Source organism: Cetorhinus maximus, chromosome 24 (genome assembly GCF_964194155.1).
Source record: "Cetorhinus maximus chromosome 24, sCetMax3.hap1.1, whole genome shotgun sequence".
In the NCBI taxonomy this organism is placed as follows: domain Eukaryota; kingdom Metazoa; phylum Chordata; class Chondrichthyes; order Lamniformes; family Cetorhinidae; genus Cetorhinus; species Cetorhinus maximus.
This window is the reverse complement of record NC_135902.1, coordinates 10,869,447-10,891,660: the sequence shown is the minus strand read 5'-3', so window position 1 is coordinate 10,891,660 and position 22,214 is coordinate 10,869,447. Positions and strand designations below refer to the sequence as shown.

The 22,214-nt window shown below is 44.0% G+C and overlaps 1 protein-coding gene across 2 annotated transcripts in view; it reads right to left on the bottom strand.

The window, feature by feature from the left end:
• Positions 1 to 21,074, bottom strand: part of gas7b (growth arrest-specific 7b) — a 418,502-nt gene extending 397,428 nt beyond the window's left edge. Inside the window, exon 1 of one of the 2 annotated variants that reach the window (XM_078570742.1) lies at positions 20,813 to 21,074. In XM_078570742.1, coding sequence (XP_078426868.1) covers positions 20,813 to 20,992 — 180 coding nt within the window. In that variant the 5' untranslated portion in view covers positions 20,993 to 21,074. The remainder of the gene's footprint in view (positions 1 to 20,812) is intronic. The other variant, XM_078570743.1, reaches the window with a different exon arrangement.
• Between the last annotated feature and the right edge of the window lie 1,140 nt (positions 21,075 to 22,214).

Genomic DNA, 22,214 nt, shown 5'->3' with positions numbered 1-22,214 from the left:
GAACCTATTTATAGTCAGAGCAAAGCAAGCTTTTGGATGTCTCTGTTTGCAAAACTCTTATATATAAATTGCAGTTACCCTGTGAATAGTTGAACCGATTGTTGGCATTACATTCACCTACCCACGTCGGCAGCTCCCACCTCTGACTGTGGGTTGCTAATCTTTCAGTGCTCGAGAGCCTCCTTATCCTTAATTGGATGGGGCTCTCAGTGGTGGCTACTTAATTGGCTTCCTTGTCGAAAATCGCCCTCAGGGTCCCAACGCCATATTTTGTGGATTCCCGACCTACATATCTTGCTGCAGGCAGGATCAACAATGAAAATTCGGCCCATTAACTGGGTTTCACTAATATTGCCTTACATTCTGAGTATTTCCAGTGTTTTCTGTTTTTATTTTGGGCACACTGCTTGCCTAGCACGCAGATGCAAAAGCACTCAAGCAAAAGGACCAGAAGAAATTTAGCCTTTATATATCTTACATCAATTAAGAATAACGAGGCAGAATTTTCCCAGCCTCCTGGAGGCATATTTTGGGGGTGAATAGGGTAGGAAGAACAGAACAGAATGCTGGAATCCCAACATGATCCTGCCCTCTTGTGACTTTCGCTGTGGCAGATTGCGGCTGCAGAGGGGAACCCCTGAGAGTCTGGAATGTAAGTAATTTAGAAGTTGTTCAGAAGCCACTTAAGAGGCATTTAGCACAGAATCCTGGATTTCCCAGCCATGGAAGCCGTTTGTCGACCTGCCAGCAACTCAATAGGATCACTGAGACGAGTGCGGAGTGAGAAGAGATTCTTCGGTGAAACTGACAGGCTGGGAAGGCTTTGATCAGTTACACTGAAGAACTTCAGCCATGTCCAGGTCAGAGGCTGCTGTTTAAAGCACCTCTTCTCTCAGAGAGTGCTTTCACTGTTTGACAAGTGATTGCCAACTTGTTGGAAGGTACTTCACCCATGTTGCAATTCACTCATCTTCAGCTGCACTCCCCTGCTGCCAGCCTTGGCCATGGCTTATGCAGATCTACCTGGCACCTCTAATGATGGGCAACAGCAGAAGCCACACCATTGTTGTTATTGCTCTAGCAATAACAACACCAGCTTCCGTCTCCTCAGCTTTATGCCCCTCCACAGGATGGAGGCGATGGGCACCGAGATCCAGCTGGAAGGAGGCGAGACCCCCGATATGGGTCTACAGGCAAAGGCCAGAGCTCCCTCAGAATGTCTGAGCACCAGTGCCGCAGGAGGCTCAGGCTCTATGGCAGGTCACTGTTGATATCTGCAGCCTCCTGGGAGAAGAACTCCTTCCTAGTGGACCAGGTGGGCACATATTACCAATGGCTAACAAGGAGCCTGTCACTGGAGGGACACCCCACCCCCACCTCCAATCCCCAGCATATCTGCTTCTCACAAAGTTTATGTGCTTTCTTCTCCTGCAAAGAGAGGAAGCAGAGAGGTTGAGCATTGGTAATAACTTACATAGCAAAGAGGATAGAATACCATTTGTGGAGGGTGACTGTGGGGCATAGGTGAGAGAGAGCAATAGGTTGATGGCGTGTGTGGGTATTGGCTGTTTAAATGGGGATGTGAGGTGCCTGCAGAGAAAGGAATGAGTGGAGCTGCAAGGTGTGTTAACCTGAGGTGTGATGCATAGGAGAATTCTGGACAAATCAGAGTCTGGGTCTTGGCACTTGGAAGTGCTATGCCACTCCCCGTTCCCATCCTCTGATGTCCTGGATCCTCTTGGTGCGCTCGCTACAGACTGGAGTGACTGCACTCCTGCTGCAGGCTTCCTCAACCACTTCCATCCAAAGTGCTTGGTTGGAGAGGTTGTCCTTTTCCCAACTCACTCCAACCCTTCAGATCCTTCAGCAGGACCTCCAGGTAGGACTGTTAGATCTGGGCAGGGAGGGGAAGGCGGGGGTGTAGGGCAGCCTTCCCAAGTCACCTCTCCATTCCTGCAGCCCAAAAATTCCAAGTGCTGCCGTACTTCGCTGAAACACACCATGGTCACTTTAAACAGAAATCTTTCACTTAACAAAATGGATGAGGAATCCAGCCCCCTTCTGTAATGGGTCAGGAAGTCCTGAGGTGGATTGTTAATTGGTTTGCTCTGGGAAAGAGCAACCCCAAAACCCGTACCGTGGGGTTTCCAAACCCAAAAACGATCCCACCGTTTCTCCAAGGACTTGGGCAGTAAGATTCCACCTATTTTTATTAAGAATTGAAATTAACAGAATAAATACCATAACAAATTTCATTAAATTACAGAACTTAAATTTTCAGTTCCTGTTTCAAAATAATAAAAAGCCTCAAAGTCTTTGGCTATGTAATAAGACATTCCTTTGACCAGCATTCACAAGGTAAAGTTTAATAGTGAAATTGAATATCTATGACATGGTAACCATCAGTATGAAAATCAAACTGATCCAAATGGAACCTCTTTTGGTTAACCTGTTTTTATTTCATAATGTTTTAGCACATACAAAAAGGAAACAAGTCTTCTCTTTTGCATGCACAATGTCAATTTTTCCCACTTCATCATAACATTATCCACATATGGAATGGCATGACTCTTCTGCGCACGCTCAGGCATTCTGTTGTCCCACTGTGATCAGAGTATGAAAAGTATGTGGATCTTTATGTGGAAAGTTTTGAAATTATTTAAAATTCAAGCCCAATAATTGTGTAACTCCTGGCAGTCTACTGAGAATCATAAGTTTGATCCAGGGCTGGAAAATTCTAATTGCCAACTTGCTGGGAAGGGGGAAGAGAGTGAGAAAGAAATTGGAACTGAAGAAGTTTAAATAAATCTTAGATAATCTGAAAAACAAAGGAATTTGCCATCTTGCAAGGGATGCCCCGTCTTAAATTCCTCTTTTTGAATCTGTTTACCTGATGTCTTTAAACATTCTTTTTTGCTGGTTTTGTGCTGTGTTTGTGCCACCAGCTACCAATGTGCAATTCTCTCACCACAGGCAACTACCTGAAAACAAGATTACCGAATTTGCAAAGAATGGAACACCAGGAAGAGTTTTTTTATACATAGATCAGGTCTTTCCTGCAGTTCACTTCTAACAAATCCAGCAAGCTTACTTTGGGGGTTTTGGCAGACGCATTAGGCCCATGCGCTGGCAGCACTAGTGTGTCATGAAACCAATGTAAAGGTAGCTTTTGATTCCTTGTAACTTATTGTGCTTCTTTCCTCCTCCACTGACCAATTCCTCACATGTACGGATCAAAAAATATATTTCATTTCTGTTCAGGACCATTTTCTCCTGGTTGAAGGTACACGTAACAGCTTTTAGCAAGTAAGTTTAACAACAGTATGAACTTTTGAGGTAAGGGTTGCCTAACAATGGTCGTGTATTCAGTACCTAGCGGTAAAGTTGTCAATGTTTCCTGGACTGGTGGTGATATGGGTGTATAGGATGTAACTGGTGACATCAGACTTCACAAAAAACTAAATTTTGAGTTTTCAAATCTGAAGTTTGAAAATTCAAGCACGTATCCCTGAGCAAACACATCAGAATTCACAGGGTAACTATTTAAAGCTACATTTGTCTTTAAGTGCTGCTTCTAGAGGCAGTCTCGACTCTGACAGCAATGCTGCAAAGGAAGTGGCATAGCACAAGTCTCATGTAACAAGGGGTGGATGAGAAAGGTCTTTTGAGCCAGTTGATCTCATCCATCCAGAATATCAACATGACCCTCTTTGACCGTTGCTTAACTGAATCTTGTTTCATAGACACAAATCTTCGTGTTGAGTAAAACTTTCTGGCCTATGGCCTAAGCTTACCCTTGAAAATCGTGAATCTGTGTAGTCTTCATTTGCTGCCCTGGTGTAACTGATCCAGAATTCCTATATCCTGTTTGAATGTTGGCTTTCCCATGGCACCAGGGATACTGTTACTGAGAATTGGTGCCAAATTCTGCCATTTTTTGTGACCATTGACAGGCTGAACACTCATGTAAGTCAGTAAAACAAAAATCTGGAAACTTACACTAGCGATCAAAGTGACTCCAGTGAGGCTGTCATTGTTCTTAATACAAATGAAGACAAGTCAGTCGACCAGTAGCCTCAACATATTTGGAAACTGCTTCGAATGGGAGCAGTTCAATATAACATATACAATTCATTCATAAAATGAATAGTTACCTCAGGAAGGTTCCAATAGGCCAAAAGCTGACCTGTTACTTGACGGCAGCTATATCAGCTGCAGCTCAGTTGGTAGCACTTAACTCTGAGTAGAAGGTTCTAGGTTCAAGTCCCACTTGAGAGTCATGAGCACATAATCTAGATTCAAGACTGTACTTATATTTGGGCGAGACATTATACGAATGCTCTATCAACATTTTTAGGTGGATTTTTAGGCAGAATTTGGCACCAATTCTCAGCAATGGTATCTCTGGTGCCGTGGGAAAGCCAACACTCGAACAGGATATAGGAATTCTGGATCAGGGCAGCAAGTGAAGACTACACAGATTCACAATTGTCAAGGGTATGCTTAGGACATAGGCCAGAAAGTTTTACTCAGCACGATGATTTAGGTCCATCGTATGCTATTATTTCAAAAGTGTCCTGGCCATTATTTATCCCTGAACCAACATCACTAAAAACAGATTATCTGGTTATTATCACTGTGCTGCTTGTGTTTTTGGCATTAGAACAATGACTACACTTCAGAAGTATTTAATTAGCTGTAACAGCATTTTGTGACACCCTGAGGTCACAAAGGCTTTCTCTAGTTTTACCAAATGCGCAAGGCTGGCGGATTAAAATGCCAACTGGTGCTTGGACTCCCATTCACAAGTACATGGCGCGGAATGAGTATTTCAACCACACAGCAGGATTTGCAGAGTTTTACATTGTATAGCAATCATCATAAATAGTAGAACTTAAGTTAGAATAAAGCAGCTGAAAATATTAGTGCAGGCAATGCCCCACGGCACAATGCTCCTAATTGTTACTCACATATTGTACAGAACCTACAAAATACAAAGTGCTACGAAAAGCTCTTTACCTCACAGCAGTACTGAGGAGATTCTAAACCAGCTTATTAATCTTCATTATTGACAGATCTAAAATGATTTTTGTCAGAGTGTGATAATTAGGTATTATGCAGATGTGCACCTCTGGGTATTTTGTATCTCCACAAAGTAAAGGAATTAGAAAGTCATAATCTATTAGGGATGAGAGCCAGGATTCTAAGAGAGAGAGGTTAATCTTTACGCACATGTACAGAAATTGAGTGTTTTGATGCTCTACTTAGTTTATGTTCAGAGCTTTCAATCATTGCTTGCTCTGTTTCTGAATTCCTGTGCTTCATCCTGACATTCTTTAGATTGATTTTAACGGAACATTGCAAGTCAATAGTGCTTGGACGAAAGAAAATGATTGAGTATAGATAGTGTGAAACAAACCTGCATCACACAGCTTGTGATGTTAACAGCTGCTTGAAAATTTCACGACTGTATTTGCTTTCTTTCGCTTTAAATCTACCTTGTAATAATTCAATTATGTACAGTAATTTCTTGAAGCACAAGCAGTAATTTTATCTGAGGGAGCTAGTGGAAAATAGGCAATATGAGTTGACTGCTAATAAAGCCTACTTCAATATAAAGGAAATCAGGCTGTGGTGTGCAATGGGCAGCAAATTTGATATTTCATATTTTACGCTATCACCCAAAATTAACATTACACATTATCTGCAGCACTGCATGCAGAAATCTGCAGCAGATATTAATTGAATAAAAGCTGGATTAAAACAAATTTAAGACGTTAAACTCCATGTACTGGAGCAGGATAACTTACTCTCTCCAATTTGACCATGTTGATTTTAGGGGTAAATCTTGCTCAGATAGATGCTATTCCTGCTGTTACACAATTTTAGTTTTTTATGTCATGCAATGTTATTACTAATTAATCAGTTAGTGAAATTCCAAAGAAAATTACAATTGTGTTTGAAAGGAAATGATTAAATGTTTGCAATGATGTAATTCCTTTGGAACAAGTATTCATTGTTTAGTTTTTGGAGGCCAGATTGACAAAAATGGGATGATGTTTTGACATTTAAATTTATTACATCAAAAATACAACTATAACTTTATTGTCACTGAATACAAGAGAAATTCTGGGGGCTGAAAACGGTTGAGTTAGAACATTTTCCTTTCATCTGGGGAATCACGTTAAGATCAAACAGCTTAAATGACACAGGAAGGTTGTGAAACAATAAAATGTCATTGAAATCGCTATTTTCAAATAAATGAAAAACAGTTTCCCCAAACACTTGTGTGACAAATTCAAACCTGTAACAGGTACGTTCCTAGGTTCAATGTCATCAGTCGCTCCCTTGCTCATTCTGAATGTTTTACTTTTAAGGAAATGAACTCATAACCAAGCTATTTACCTAATTGCTTGGTTGAAGTCATAACTTCAGATATGACTGGAACAGGGTGTTTATGTCTTTCCAATGTCATCTTGTTCAACGTCCTCAAAGGTGGACTGGGCTAATATTTGGCAAAGCAAGTTCAGATACATGTCATTATGCTGATTTATTTTACAGCGTATGAACATACAGAGTTCCAAATGTAATCAGAACTTTCTTATTCCACTCAATCTCACTTCATTTCTGCACATTAAAAAAAGGAATTAACTTCATAATGTTGGATTGTCTTTCTCGTATCCTCAGAATTATCTAACTTTCTGAAACACTACATGGCACAAGAAATAAACCCATACTTTCCTGAGCTTCAGGCCAAAATGCATCTCCTGTCGTCTGTTGTCTTTTTTCCCCCCAACTATCCCTTCTCAGTCAATCGGACAAGCCCATGACCAAGAGCTGAATCCATTAGCCTAACTTGGCAATGATTAATACTGAGTTTAAATGAATGGAGATTTCCCAGTAGCAATAGGTTTTAATGATTACTATGTTAAGCTGTATTTCAATGCCTGCAGCACAGTGGTTTAGACACTCCATCTAAATTTTAATCTATCTTTTCTAGACCTGCTATTCTATGACAGCTACATTCAACTCATTAGTAGCATTTTTAACAGATATCACACCAAAGGTACCCAATGTTCATGCAGCCAACAATCTCAAAACTTGTAATTCATTATGCAAAGACAACGCAAATGGTCACTTGGTAATTAAGAACTTGAGTATTATTGAATAAAGAGACAAGCCGTCAAAGATTTTTGACGGGACAGAATCGCAAGAATAACAAATCTCAAAGAGAGCACCAATTTATACTTCATAGGAAGAGGGTGCTCATTGCTTGGCAAGTGGGCTCTGATTGGTGGAGGAACTGCCATGGAGAATGCATCAGAGAACAATTAACTGCCAAGCATTTGTTTAAAATAAAACCTAGCAAGTCAACTCTGATTCGTCAAGGCATTGCCATGGGGAATGAACCAGGGAATGGCTGACCCCAAGCTTTTGTTTTGAAAAAGGCACAATGTGTGGACAGGTTCTTTCTGTTTGCAAAGGACTGTTGTGCATGAATATATGTAGCTTCTAGCATGCGTAAGTGAGCCACACTGCAAGCCTGACTGATAATCTTAAGCTGATGGTTAGTGTAATTCTTAGTACAATCAGGATTGTTTATTAAGTGTTGTCCAATCACAGAATCACATCTAATGTTGGGCACTATGTTCGGGATTTTCCATGCCCACTGGTGTCAGGCATGCTCAGTGGCGTGAGCGGACATTATGGCGAGAGGGCCAAAAATCAGTTTCACAACATCGTGAAACCAATTTGCAATCGTCTGCTCTGCCTGCCAATGGCGGGTTGTGTTTCTCACCAATGGCGGGCTGTGTTTCTCACTAATGGCGGGCTGTGTTTCCTGCCATCGGACATCAGGAACCTCATTGTAACATATCTACATATCATTATAAGGCCAGCCCGCTAGAATCGTCCCCCTAGCTGGATTATCCGCCCATATTGGCGTGATTGCATGCCAACATGCTTCGCAACAGCATGTAAAAGGCGTGCACTTGGCGGGCTGCACTTTGAGGGGAACTCAGAGATGAATACACACTAATGATGCAGAGTGCTCGCCCAGGCCATCTCTTGGACTTCAAGGTTGAGGCACCTTTGGGATAGGGGGGCAAGGGTTGCCCTGTGGTTGAAGGTAGCGCACAAGCACGTGTGAGGTGGGGGGTGTGGGGGGGGGTGTGTGTGTGTGTGTGGTGTGGGAAGAACCCTCGCATTAGGGAAAGTTGTATAAAGTGACCATTCCTCAGCAGTGGAGACAGCTCAGGCACAGCCACACTAACATGACTAGAGTCAGACCTCTAGCTTCTGTCCCCACTCAAGCAACACAGAGGCATCAAAGTGCCGCCAGGTGCTCCAGAGATTTTCACCCCTCAGGCACAGACTGCAAAGTGACGAGCATTTTAGTGGACTGCAGAACAGTTGGACAACTGGGCACGATGTACAATCTGCTTGCTAAAGCTGGCCATGGAGCAGTCACCAGTGGAGGCACTCACACCCCCTTGGAATGTCATCATCCCGGTTTGGACTAGTCTTCGCCATGGTTCAAGCTAACAGTGCAGCCTTGCAGCGCGGGTTAGGAGAATGCCTGTGCCTGAGCGGAGAGCACAGCATGCAGTCCAATAGACAAGGCTGCCGCTAATCTGTCAGGTGGAATGGGGTGGAGGTGGGTGGGGTTTCGGGCAGCCATGCAGCGCACTAATCTCTGGGCATGCAAGTGGTGGCCAGCGCTCTTCGGGATGATTTAAGGGGCCTTCAGACCTAACCAAGGCAGGTTCTTAGTACACCCATGCTAACCCACGCATCTCTCACTTTCATCCTACAGGAGAAGTACGTCAGGATTATGGAGCCTGGTGACCTAGCTGTATGCATCTTGGCTTACAGACGGCGAAGACGATGGAGAAGAGAGTGACTGAGGCGCCTGGTTGCACAGAGGGAGGAGCAGCACCCTCTGGAAGAAAGGGCAGCTGGGGCTCCCGCACACACCACTGAAGAGCCACAGTGAGCCATTGCTGGTCAGCGCCTAGTTAACCCAGGGTCCATAGACGCCACCTTTGGTTCCTGCAGATGACCAAGAACCAAGTGTTGTCAAAGACTGCACATGTCCAGGGAACTGGTCTGTCACATTTGGCAGCTACTGCAGGATTTGGTGCTACAGGGACATGGAGAGCATCCACTGCCAGTGGCCGTAAAAGTGACAGCGGTGCTTAATTTCTACACCAGTGGCTCCTTTCAAGGCTCCACAGGTGACTTCTGTGGGATATCACAAGCCTCCACCTACAAGTGCATCCATGAAGTCACAGATGCCATCTTCACAAGGGCACACAACTTTGTGCATTTCACCTGGGACCAGGAGAACCAGGATACAAGAGCGATTGGATGTGCCCAGATCTTGGGTTTCCCACAGGTGCAGGGTGCCATCGACTGCACTCACTCAGATCTCCGTCACAACACACGGTCAACTATGTCAACCACAAGGGATTCCATTCACTGAATGTGTAGCCGGTGTGCGACCACCACAAACGCATCCTGCAGGTGTGCGCACAGGGAGTGTGCACTACTCCTATATTCTCAGTCGGTCACAGATCCCTGAAGTCTTCCAGGGTCCACAGGAGTTGCAGCGATGGCTCCTTGGGGTCAAGGGCTACCCGCAGAGGATATGGCTGATGACACCCGTGCAGCGGCCTCAGACTGCAGCAGAGAGAGAAGTTATAATGAGGCTCATGCCGCAACTCGCAGCTTGGTTGAGCAGACCATCAGGATGCTGAAAATGAGGTTCCGGTGCCTGGACTGATCTGGTGGAGCCCTGCAATACACCCCGCAGAGCGTCAGACATCATCATCGTCTGCTGCGCCCTTTACAACCTGGCGCTGCAACGGGGAGAGTAGCTGGTTGAGGAGGAGATGGAGGAGTTGGAGGCCTCCTCCAATGAGGAGGACGCTGATGAGGATGAGGGTGAAGAGGTCCTCGAAGGTGACGATGACGGGGATGGGGCCCTCGCACTGCCTAGACGAGGCAGGCGCGCTTGGGAGGCCCTCATAGCTGCTAGATTTGTGGAGGATGATGACAAAATGCAATGAGGAGACACCATAGATCCTCACATTGCATCTGTGAACGTTGGACTCCAGTCTGGCTGATGGCAACGCAGATACCCTCTATGATAATGCTCTTGTCATGGAGATGCAGCAGAGTCCCTAATAGCCACCCACTTGAAGGAGGATGATGACAACGGGCAGTGAGGACGCTCCATAGCCTCTGCGAATGTCTGACTCCTGTCTGGCCAAGGGCAGCTCACTTGTGCTCTGTGATCAGGGTCATATCATAGAGATGCAGCCATGAAACATTAAAAGCATCTGATCCTTTGTCTGCCTTCAGCACCTGACCCCTTCAGGTGCACAACGTCACTGGTCACAGATGCTGAAGAGATGGGGGCCAGCCCCACATTAAAAAGTGCTGAGAGCACGCAGAGAAAAACGGAACTCTGTGACACCTGCCCACGACATTCTGGCAGCAATGACAAGCACCATCGAGGTGCAGGTATCAGTAATGTGTTCAGGGAGTGTGAGGCCGGACCATCACTTTGGTCTGAAGGTTGCACAAAGTACAGGGAAGAGGCCCTGGACTTAGACACCTGCCTTTATCTTGTGCAGAAAGGTTTCACACCTGAGTGACAGAAACACTGTTCATCAGAACAAGGAGCCATAGGCAGGGAGACATTCTGGAGAGTTTATTCACAATAATGAACAGTATGTACAAGTGATTAACACCCATGCTCAGGATGTGCAACTACATCATCTTAACTTTCCTAACCCTGCCGCTCCGTCTCGGTGCTCCCCGGTCGTCCATAGCAGAGGTGGAGGCAGCCTGCTGACTGCTACACCCTGTCTATGAAATTGGCAGACGTCTTCTAGAGGGTCGAGACCTGGAGGGCCCCGACATTTTTTGGGATCCTGCTGTGTAGCACTGGCACCCTTCTCGGTCTATGGAGCTGGAAGTGCTGAGGTCACAGGAAGAGGCGATGCAGATGGGCCGGACACTCCCGGAGTCACCTGGATGAATGGCCTCGGTGAGGGGAGGGGCGGGGAGAGTACACCTGCTGATCTACCTCCCTGTGGGTGCCCAAGGGCCCCTGGATGACTCCTTGAGGAGCAGGGGTAGCTGGAGTGAGATCGAGCTACCCTGCACCCCTCTCACATACACACTATTGGAGGTCAACTATGGCATCAGCGATGGAGTTGAGCACATGCAGCAGTGCAGGAGCAACATCCTTGACCAAGGTTTCCATGGCGGCCGCCATCCTACCAGTGTTGATCTCGGTGCATTGGCATGCCGGCACTATCATGTCAGCCTGAAGGCAACGGATTCCTCCATTGTGCCTTGCAATCTGAGGAGTGCAGCGGACATCCCTTCCTGATGTTCCCACGTTTGCCTTTGCAGCTCCAGCAACTGTGACATGACCGAGTCCAGAGGCTCGTCATCAGAGTCGGACTCAGCACATTTCTGGCCTCCAGCAGTCCTCTGAGTGCCGGGGACCTGGGAAGTCCCTGCCGCCACCTGCTGTGGATCAGACAGTGTGATGTGCTCACCAGATTGTGATCCCAAGGCTACTGTAAAGCTAGGTCCCACTGAGGTGTGTGTCTCTGTGCTGGTTGAGGGCGTGGGTGAGCGCTGTGATGGGACAAGGAGGCTGCCTCCCGATTGCTCTCCAGAGGTTTCTTCAGGGCTTGATTGGAGGCCCTAGATCATGGACTCTCTTGGCTGCTTCCCAGATGTGCCTGCGGAAGCAAGGGGAGATAATTAGTGCTTGGCAGAAGTCTGTAAAACAGGACACATCACTCACAGCATGGTTGTCTGATGGATGTTGCACTGTGTGATCCTCGCTTGGTACAGCACCTCCGAACTCACGGTCAGCACAGGACTGGTCCAGGTTATTCCTGGCCAGCTGGATGGCTCTGTTTTCAAAGTCCATGAGGACCTTGATTTCAGGCATTCCTCCACCAGTCTGCGACCTCGCCCTCTTGCTGTGTGCCAGCTTGTCCTGCATGAATAGAGATGGAGAGATTGTAAGCAGGACACCTGCCAGGCCAGATGATAAGTATGCCTGGCATATGTGGATGTTGAGTGGTCCCATGGATGGGATGAGGCCAATGACAGGGAGTGCGAGAGTAAATGGTGATATCCCTTGAACTGGCAGCGAATGAGGGCCCTGTGGATGTGTGATGGGTTTGAGAGTGTGTGAGTTGAGCGTCATGAGAAGAGTGACTTACCCTGGCAGGATGGAGATCATGCATCCTTTTGCAGCACTGGGTGGCTGTCCTCTTTTGAAGGGCATTGGCACTGACCACCACTACCACCACATCCCAAGCCAGATTAGTGAGGTGGCTGCCCATCCTGCAGCCAGTGCGGGGGTAGAGACATCATGGTGAGCCTCCACTGCATCCAAAAGACGCTCGAGAGACGCATCATTGAACCTGGGGGCTGCAGTCTTTTTGCCTTTCAGGGCCATGTCTTCTTTGCAGCAGTCGTGGGCTGGAAGCGCTGAGAGGTGTGCGCGCGGCTGGACTTTAAATATCACGCCCAGCGTGCTGAAGCAGCGAGGTGATGGGATGGTGGGCGAATGAGAGCCCGCCCACCATGGAAGTGGCGTGCTTCCCGGGAATGCATAATAAATGCGGCGCATTTGGGGCAATACGGCGTGAAAAGACGCTGTCGTGGCCGGCAGGTAAAATGACGTTAGAGCAGAATCGTCCCAGATTTGCACAATGTTCTGAGTTTTGCAAGCACAAGCTGGTTGAGTACAATCAGTACTTTCCCTGAAGCAAACAGACAAAGGGAAGTGCTATTTAATATGATCCACCATTCGTTGAGATGCACAGCCTACATACCCAGCATCACACCAGCACTGAAAATCATATACCACATTATTCATTTGTGTGGAAGGCAGAGTGTGTTTTTGGCTTGACAGCAGCATCCTGTTAGTGAAGATTACTACTCTTGTTGCTACTGCGTTGTAGTAGCGTGAAGCTTCACCGGCTGCTCAAATTTTTTGAGACGTGCACAGGGTAGACTGGGCGCTTTTCAGGACCAGAAGTGGAGGCCTTAGGCCTGTTCATGTGTTTGCGTGATATACAACGCGACAGTGATCGGACTGGGGTAGCCATTATCCCACTGGATAGCTTTCTCAACAGGCAAGTATAAATCGTTAACAAAAACAGAATTAGCTGGAAAATCTCAGCAGGTCTGGCAGCATCGGCGGAGAAGAGAAGAGTTGATGTTTCGAGTCCTCATGACCCTTCAAGTTTTGCTGAAGGGTCATGAGGACTCGAAACATCAACTCTTCTCTTCTCCGCCGATGCTGCCAGACCTGCTGAGTTTTTCCAGGTAATTCTGTTTTTGTTTTGGATTTCCAGCATTCGCAGTAATTTTTTGTTTTTATCTCAAGTATAAATCGTTCTTCCCTTTGAGATTTGGTACTCTTGCGATTCTGTCCTGATGGGCGCAAGACAAAAAACGTCGATGTCATATCTCTAACTTCAGCAATGCTAAAGACAATTCATTTTTAAGGAGAATTCCCAGGGAGTGAAAGAGCAAATGGACTTGATTAAGATCACTGGAGGAATGCACAATGTTCATTTGCACTGTAAATGCAATCTAAAAGAATATGTTTATAATATTGCTGTACATGATGACCAAAACAATTCTTTCCCCATGACTGCTCAGGCTGTGAAATGTTTAGGCACTCACCAAATCTTAGAAATGAATGAATAAATAAAACCAACAAGTCATTTTACTGAGCATCACCTTGTCCAGGATAATTTGCAAGAAGATGTGGATTTACTCTCCACATTGTTTGTCACGCCCCAGTTTTTTAAAAATTGTTTCCATTTTCTTCTGTGCTCCAATTTTCTGCTGCTCAATTCTTCCTCAAGATACTGACAGTTGCAGATGTACAAATCAATGGAAGAAGAAAATCGCCCAATCTCTCACAAACATAGTCTTGTGAATTCAGAAAGGGTGTATCACCATCCAATTGTAATGTGGAGCCCATCACAGCAGAGCCCAGTCCTGCCATTGGCCGACAATCACATCTGTACTTATCAGCAGAAATTCACTGCATGTCTATCAGGAGTGGGAACCCTGGCTCATTTTTCCTTCACTACCCCTTGGGGCATTAAGGCCAGCTGAAATCAGCTAACCAACCTACAATTAACCTGTGAGCTTTTAATTTGCATGAGTAGCTACTCCCTAAACCATCAGGGTAGCTACTCATGCCCTAAAGGTTTATTATATTTTTATCAGTACAGAGTTAGCATGTCTGACCTTGTAAAAACCAAAAGGATCTAAAAATAAACTAAAGTGGCATTTGGTGGGTTAAGTACATAGACATCACACAACTACAGTACACACTGGATAAAGTTAAAAAAACAGATAATTCACTGCGGCCACATCTGGTACTAAATGGATTGTACATGATTCCTGTACATGTGTGCTGTAAACTCAATGAATTATATCCCCATTTCAGCAGAGTATTATTGCTTCAAAAGAGGGTAAGCTGTGTTGATAATGCAGGGGTCTGCACTCACTTGTCTATCAATTTAAATAACAAAAACTGGCAGAATACTGACATACACAACCAACACTATTTTTATATATATATATATATATATATCTCAGACAAGGTCATATACCTGTCATATGTGTGCACTTGTTTTCTCTCCAATGTTGCTTTTCTAATGCAGAATAATAGGCTGCAGTTTGAGGTGAATCAGGAAACTAATGATGCATAGCAATGTTTCAACACTATTTAGACTGTGATTAATGCCATCTGGTATTCGAGACCAGAAAATTTTCTCATTGAAGAGGAAATGCCCTGCAGAAATTCTTTTCCCTTTAAGATAGCGATACACAGCTGAGGTCCTGTCATTGCCTATGTGATGGCACAGGTTTAAATTAGGCAAAATGTATTTATGAGGGGGAAAGCTAAGTACCTGATTTCAAAGAGGACAAAAGAGATGTGTACAGACTGTTGCCATTTCATTTAAAGGGCAAACAAAATGTTGGAACAGGTGCGACAAACTCCCCTTCGAATGTGTGGGGGAGTAAAAAGCAGTTCTAGGTTAGCATCAACTGGTGGGTTAATGGGTGGGATTTAGGTTGGGTCAGCCACCTGGTGTTTGGGCATGGGTTTTCTGAATTCTCAGGCAATGCACAAACCTTTTCCAGTCATCAGGAAAGGTCCTGGCCAGATGATCAAAGTTGTGCGCCCAACCTGCACTTTCCACGCATACATGAGATTCACCCAGTTGCTTTAAAGCCATCATAATAATAAATATGGAATGAGATTATTGAACATGTTGTAGCATGCAATAAAGTAACTGATAAACACATGATGCTTCTGTTAAAATAGTGGACAGAGGAATCTTGTGCAACTTGTTAAGTGTTTGCCAACTAATATCACTGGCCGCATTTTGTGTTACTGAGGCATCAGGAGAATGTTTTCCAGAGGACATCAGGCCAGAGTTAACTAGTAGAGATTTTTTAAAATGTGAATGTTCTTAAGGTTAGCCTAATTTCCTCTGGGTTTACAGAGCATTTATACATAATTTCTCTTTAGGGGATTAAACGTGTGAGGCAGAGCCCACGATCGGGTGCATTGTATGTGATCTGTGGAAAGAGCAGTCTTAATGGCCAAACTGGTGTTTTCTTATTTCATGCTTTATGCTATCATGTGTGTAGCTTTATGCTATCATGTGTGTAGCTGTAAGCTGTACTTAACGATAAGTAACAGTACAGGTGCATTATTGCATTATGCATTCAGTACCAGCAAATATGACTCAAAATAACTTGTTGACCTGCTTTGTTGTGTTTTCCACCCCTGGCCCACTAGGGTAAGTTGTACCTAGATCCACTTCTTATAAATCATTTAGGGCACTTCAATGATCTGGAAAAATGGGACCTCTGGGGCATAATAACCATATTATGATTATATTTGAGATCATCATTAATTTACCACCATAAGAACCAGTGCAAAAATACAATTTTAGAAAGGTCAACTTTAATTGGTCAACTGAAATCATATTAAGTAGGAGCAAAAAACAAAATTCATCTTAGTTAAAGAAAAACTTCATTAATTATATAGGATAGGTATATACCCAAGAAAATACAGTTGAGCTAAATAAGCATTACTTATCTACACAAATGGCTTGAATATTAGAATACAGAATAAAATTTCAAAATTTTTTGATGATGCCAAACTTGGAGATGTAAGAAACAGTGAGGATGTCACAAATCAACTGCAATAGGACATAGATAGGCTACCAGATTGGGTAGACAAGTGGCAGATGGAATTTTATACAGAGAAGTGTGAGGAAGTGCATTTTGGCAGAAGGAACAGGGAGAGGCAATATAAACTTAATGGCACAATTCTAAAGCGTGTGCAGGGACAGAAGGACCTGGAGTGGCTTGTGCATAGATCTTTGAAGATGGCAGGATATATTGAGAGAGTGGTTAACAAAGCATATAGTATCTTGGGCTTGAGTACAAAAGCAGGGAAGTTATGCTGAGCCTGTTTAAAGCTCTTGGTAGGCCACAGCTACAGTATTGCATCCAATTCTAGCCACCACATTTTAGGAAGAAAGAAGGGGTTCCAAGGAGATTTACCGAAATTGTTCCAGGGATGAGGGAACTTAACTTCAAGGTTAGGCTGGAGAAGCAGGGGCTGTTCTCCTTGGAGCAAAGGAGCTGAGGGGAGAATTGATAGTGGTGTACCAGATTATGAGAGGTTTGGATAAAGTAGACAAAAAAAAAATCCCATTAAAAATGGACGCAGATTTAAAGTTTGGGGCATGAGATATGGGGGGATGGGGACATGAGAAACAACTTTTATAAGCAGCGAATAGTAATGACTTGGAACTCACTGCCTATGAGGGTAGTGGAAGCAGAGACAATCAATCAATGCTCCAAAATGAAATGAGATGGGCACTTGGGAGGAAATAAACTTGCAGAGCCAAGAGGATAGAGCAGGAGAATGGGGCTCACTAGATTGTTCTACGGAGAGCTGGCATAGAACTGATGGGCCAAATGGTCTCCTCTGCTATAATGATTCCGTGACTCAAAAACAGATGAATAAGCAATTAAAATGGAAATAAGGGGAAAGATGTATGCAAAATTTAGAGGGAAAAGAGTGGGTGAATAAATTTAGGAGTAGAAGAAATGCAAAAGCAGTATGAAGGGTGTAAAACAGATGCTAGAGATGATGATGTTGAAGGATGCTAAATAGAATACAAAAAACCATTTTCCCAGTACATTATAAAAGAGCAGTCAGAGAGGAAGCTACAATTCTAAATAAAGTGATGAATAAATTGAAGGCTAAGGGAAAAACAGAAATTTCCTTAAGCAATTTATTACAGAGGAAAATATTACCCTTGCATCTAGTTATTGTAACACAGTGAATAGCCAAGTGGATTTTGGAATGAGTGTTGCAGAAGAATGCAAAAGATTAAATGGACTGGAAACTAATAATTCCCTTGGCCAGACAGTATTTATTCTAAGGTGCTGAAGGAGAGACTTGGGAGAAAATAATTATTGGACAGTGTAAACTTTCTGGAAAATTGGAGTAAACATGGCATCCATATCTGAAATTGTAGACAAAAGTGACTGAGCCAATTTAACGCATTTAAGCCTCTCGTAGCTGCAATACCTATGATAGTAACAAAAGCCAGCCTAAGGTGTAGGCGTACCTTTATAACAAACATTTAACAATAAACAGCCAGCTTTGATTTGGAAAGAACATTCCAACTTGGCAAGTTACATGGACTTCTTTGCCGACTTTACAAATATTATGCACTTTATTTGAGCTTCTGGAAAGCTTTTTATACAGTTGCACACAAAAGACTTCTATGTAGACTAACAACCATTGGATTCTAGGATAGAATGGGATAATAAATTAGTTAAAAATTAAGAAACAGTATTGATGAGAGGTATAATGCCAAACTGGGATAAGTTTTGAGTGGAAAATCACTTAGAAGATTTGTAAGGGGTGAAATTGGTCTCCTGTGACAGTGCAAAATGAGAAATAGTGAATTGCCAGCTTGTTTTACACTTCATTTTTGACTTAGATGGAAAAGAACATCCAACAAGGAGTAATAGGAGCTGCTGAATCATGACCGGCTAATTTGTACCAGCGCTAATTTGAATCCAATCAGTTCCAATGTAAATAAATGACCAGGCTGCAGAAAAGCATTGTATGCTTACAAATTTACACTAAAACAGGCAGAGGACTTCTAAACCTGCCCAGGAAGCTGCCTCTCCTGGTCTGCGACAGGGAGGCCGCCTCCAAGCAGCTAGAAAGGCAGATAAACACCACTGGAACTTGGAGGCCTTCTTCAATAGGGCCTTGAGTATCTCAATTGGTTACCTGTTGTTTTAGTATGGGTAGCCCTGCTATTGCTAATTTGATGCATAGGGATTGAAGTATCCTAGTTATGACGTCCCATTGTAGATCATCGCATTATTTTGAAGATAGGTCAGCATGGAAACCAGCACATGTGCCCAGAAAAGAGGCTTAGAAACTGCTTTACCTATGCGCTAAATAAGCATCAGAGATATAATCTCTGTAGGAAATTAAACTAAAGCTACCCTGCAAACCGTTCAAAATGATAACCAGTTTACACAGTGTTAAAATCAGCATGTTAGTATCAGCTGGATGCAGTTAGCAAAAAATCCTGGTCCAAAATAGTTTTGGAAGGATAGCATGTGATGCATAATTGCCAATATTATTATTGTGCTGGGGCTATAGATATTAATCTGCCTGAAAGTACAGGTTGGCATTGCCAATTCCTCTAGGATTGCCCTGGAGTCTCCAGTAATTAAAACTTAATCAACCCGGACATTGCTACAAGCAACCTGAGAGAGAAAAAGTTTTTTAAATTTTCTTTGAATACTGTTTTAAGAGTTAAAAAAAAATTGCAAATCGGAAAAGGCAGTTTGACTTGGGGGGAGGGGGAAAGAAGTCATGTGATTAAAATCTCCACAATCAACATCCTCGGGGGTTACCATCGGCCAGAAACTGAACTGTACCAGCCATATAAATATTGTGGCTACAAGAGCAGGTCAGAAGCTGGGAACTCTGTGGTGAGTAACTCATCTCCTGACTCCCCAAAGCCTGTCCACCGTCTACAAGGCGCAAGTCAGGAGTGTGATGGAATCCTCTCCACATACCATGATTATTGCAGTTCCAACAACACTCAGGAAGTTCAACACCATCCAAGACAGCTGCACACTTGATTGGCACCCCATCCACCACCTTCAACATTCACTCCCTCCACGACTGACACACAGTAGCAACAGTGTATACCATCTACAAGATGCACTGCATCGTCAAGGCTCCTTCCAAACCTGCGAACTCTACAACCTAGAAGGACAAGGTCAGCAGATACATGGGAACACCGCCACTCGCAAGTTCCCCTCCAAATCACACATCATCCTGATTTGGAAATCTATCACCAATCCTTCACTGTCACTGGGTCAAAATCCTGGAACTCCCTCCCTAGCAGCACTGTGGTTGTACCTACACCACATGGGCTGCAGCGGTTCAAGAAGGCAGCTCACCACCACCATCTCAAGGGCAATTAGGGCTGGGCAATAAATGCTGGCCAAGCCAGTGGTGCCCACATCCTGTGAAAGAATAAAATTAAATAAATAAATACAACGATACCAACCCTAGTAACGGTCCAGTACTGAAACATTTCAGGCACTTTTTACATATTGAAAGTTAATAGCACTGTGATCTCACACCTTCAAACCACAGCTTTCTAGTGTAAATACAGATTCATCCAGAGATGTAATGGACTCGAAGATCTCAATTTTTAGTGAGTGCTACAAACTGTTACCTTTTTAAGGTCACTTTTTTGAAAGATCAATATCATGACTGACTATTAACTAGGAGCTTTAATCGGACAGTAGCCCTTATATTAAATGAAAACGAGTTTTCAACCTAACCTGTATTGATTCAATTAACGTGGAAATTAAAGAATCAGAGGTGGAAATTTAGAGATTTCGGAATCCAATTTGACCAGGCATCAGTATAAAATGGCGTTACATTAAAAAATAACAAATTTAAAGTCTTACAATTTTCCATTCATTTTTTGTTACGATTTTTCCACATTTTGTTTCCATGTGTGCCCCCTAGCGGAATGTGAAATGTTAATTTCCGGTGTCGAAAGCAAAATCGATCATCAGATTTCACAACAACTGCAGAAGTTGGACTGTCACAGAACAATTTACAAACGGGGAGAACAGCTATAAAACACCTTAATCCGCAAATCCACTCTCAGAAACTGGCAGTTTCCTTTCGTCAATCTGCAGTCTTCAATTTGTTAAATCATGAATCTTATTTCATTGCCCAAGTATCCTCCAAAGTTTCAAGTTTCCAAAGACTGTATCAGAATTTCCACACCGTTTACCCATTTTCCTTTAGTTCTGAGTGCTGGGGGGGTAGGGCAGGGCGTGGATCAAGTAAACCTGAATGATGCCAATCTTGATGGATCCCACAAACAGAACGCAACTAGATGGAAAGGCGAACGTAAACCATCCCTCTGAACTAATTAAATTGCGCTGTGAAATTTCCCGTGATCAGCACAGGGCACATCTGGCTGGCCTGAAATTTCAAGCGATTCTGTGCTCCCCATCCGTTTTGCAACGTGTAACAAGATTGAACTTCCAAGTGATTCAAGACCAAAAACAGTATAAGGGAGCCGTAAAAAAAAACCACACACCGTTGGTAGAGTTAACAAGAATCTCAGTTATTTTGCCAGTACCTTACCTCTAAGATCTCCACATAACTTGCAGGGAACCATCCTCTTGCCCCATCCTTTTCTCCTTCCCACCATCCACCGTTTAGCACCTGTAAAACCTTGATGACCTCGCCAGCCTCGAACTTCAACCCTTGCTGATGCTGGTCCCCGGTAAAGGCGTACAAAGTTTTGCACAGAACTCCGGCCATAGCGGATTCCTCGGTGTTCCGTAAAGCGGTCAGCCCGCCTGGCGAGAGGGCTCAAAAGTGGTTTTCTGCTTTCTTTTCCCTTACCCCCCCACCCACCCCTCTCCCCTTCACCCTCCCTCCCCCCTCCTCTTTATTCTGCCGTGGTGGATCTGATGCTACACTTGGGAGTCCCTCATTGTTTGTTGCAACTCACGATATGACTCAGGGCTGAGATCATGACGAACTGGGTAAGACTCACAAGAGAGAGAGAAAAGTGCAGCCGTGCCGATGATTCCCTCGCTGTGTTTCTCCAGCGTTGAGTTGCTCGCGTTGTGTTGCAGACTTGTTGCAGTTCTGAATGGTGGCGCTTTGACGGGAAGGAAACGAACTGATAACTCTCCCATTGTAATTAATTTGAACGTGTTCAGTGATGGGGATTGGGAGTTTGCTATTGTTCTGAGTAAACAAGGCAACAACAACAACAACAACAAAATAACATTAACCACCATCAACAGTTGCATTGTCTATCAGGCTAAATACGATCCACACATTTTTAAGCATTAAGCCCTTGGGCTCCCTGTGTATTTTCTGGTAAACGTGTTCTTCATATTATCTCATTATTTTGCTTCCTCAATAATCTCATTCAGACCCGATCACTCTCGTTTCTCTACAGACACGATGAGTTTAAGGGGGGGGGGGAAAAAAACACACACGTGTTTCAATACATCCTTTCGTTTATCTTTCTCACAAACAATTCTAGTTCTATAGATTCTAGCTGTCTTTAAAGAATTGAATTCCTGCTCTCTGGCTGCAGCAACACTGCTCCTGCTGTCCGATTGTCGATTCCTCCCCGTCCGTCCATCACCCCCCCACTCCCACTCCCCCCTTGAATCGGACCGTTTCAACAAGTTCTGTGTGGGAGAATGTTTTACAGGGACGGAACGAGTTAGGTTCCGTGTTAGCAGTTTTACCAGGCTCCTGTCGGTCACTTTCTAAGATCCTTTTTTTCCCCTCGTGAAGGGGTTTTTTGCCAATACTGTCATTTACAAAAACTGTGATCAGCTCCCCCCCTGATGTACGGTGTCTGACAAGCAGAAGTTCTGTTTTTCCTTTGTAGTGTTCAAGATCTGCCAGTGTCTCGGGATGGTATGTGGAAATCTAGTTTCTTCCTCTGAATTCCAGGGACCTTTGTTATGGGTGTCAGGAAACTGGCTTTTCCTGCCTTGTATTTTTTCTCTCTCTG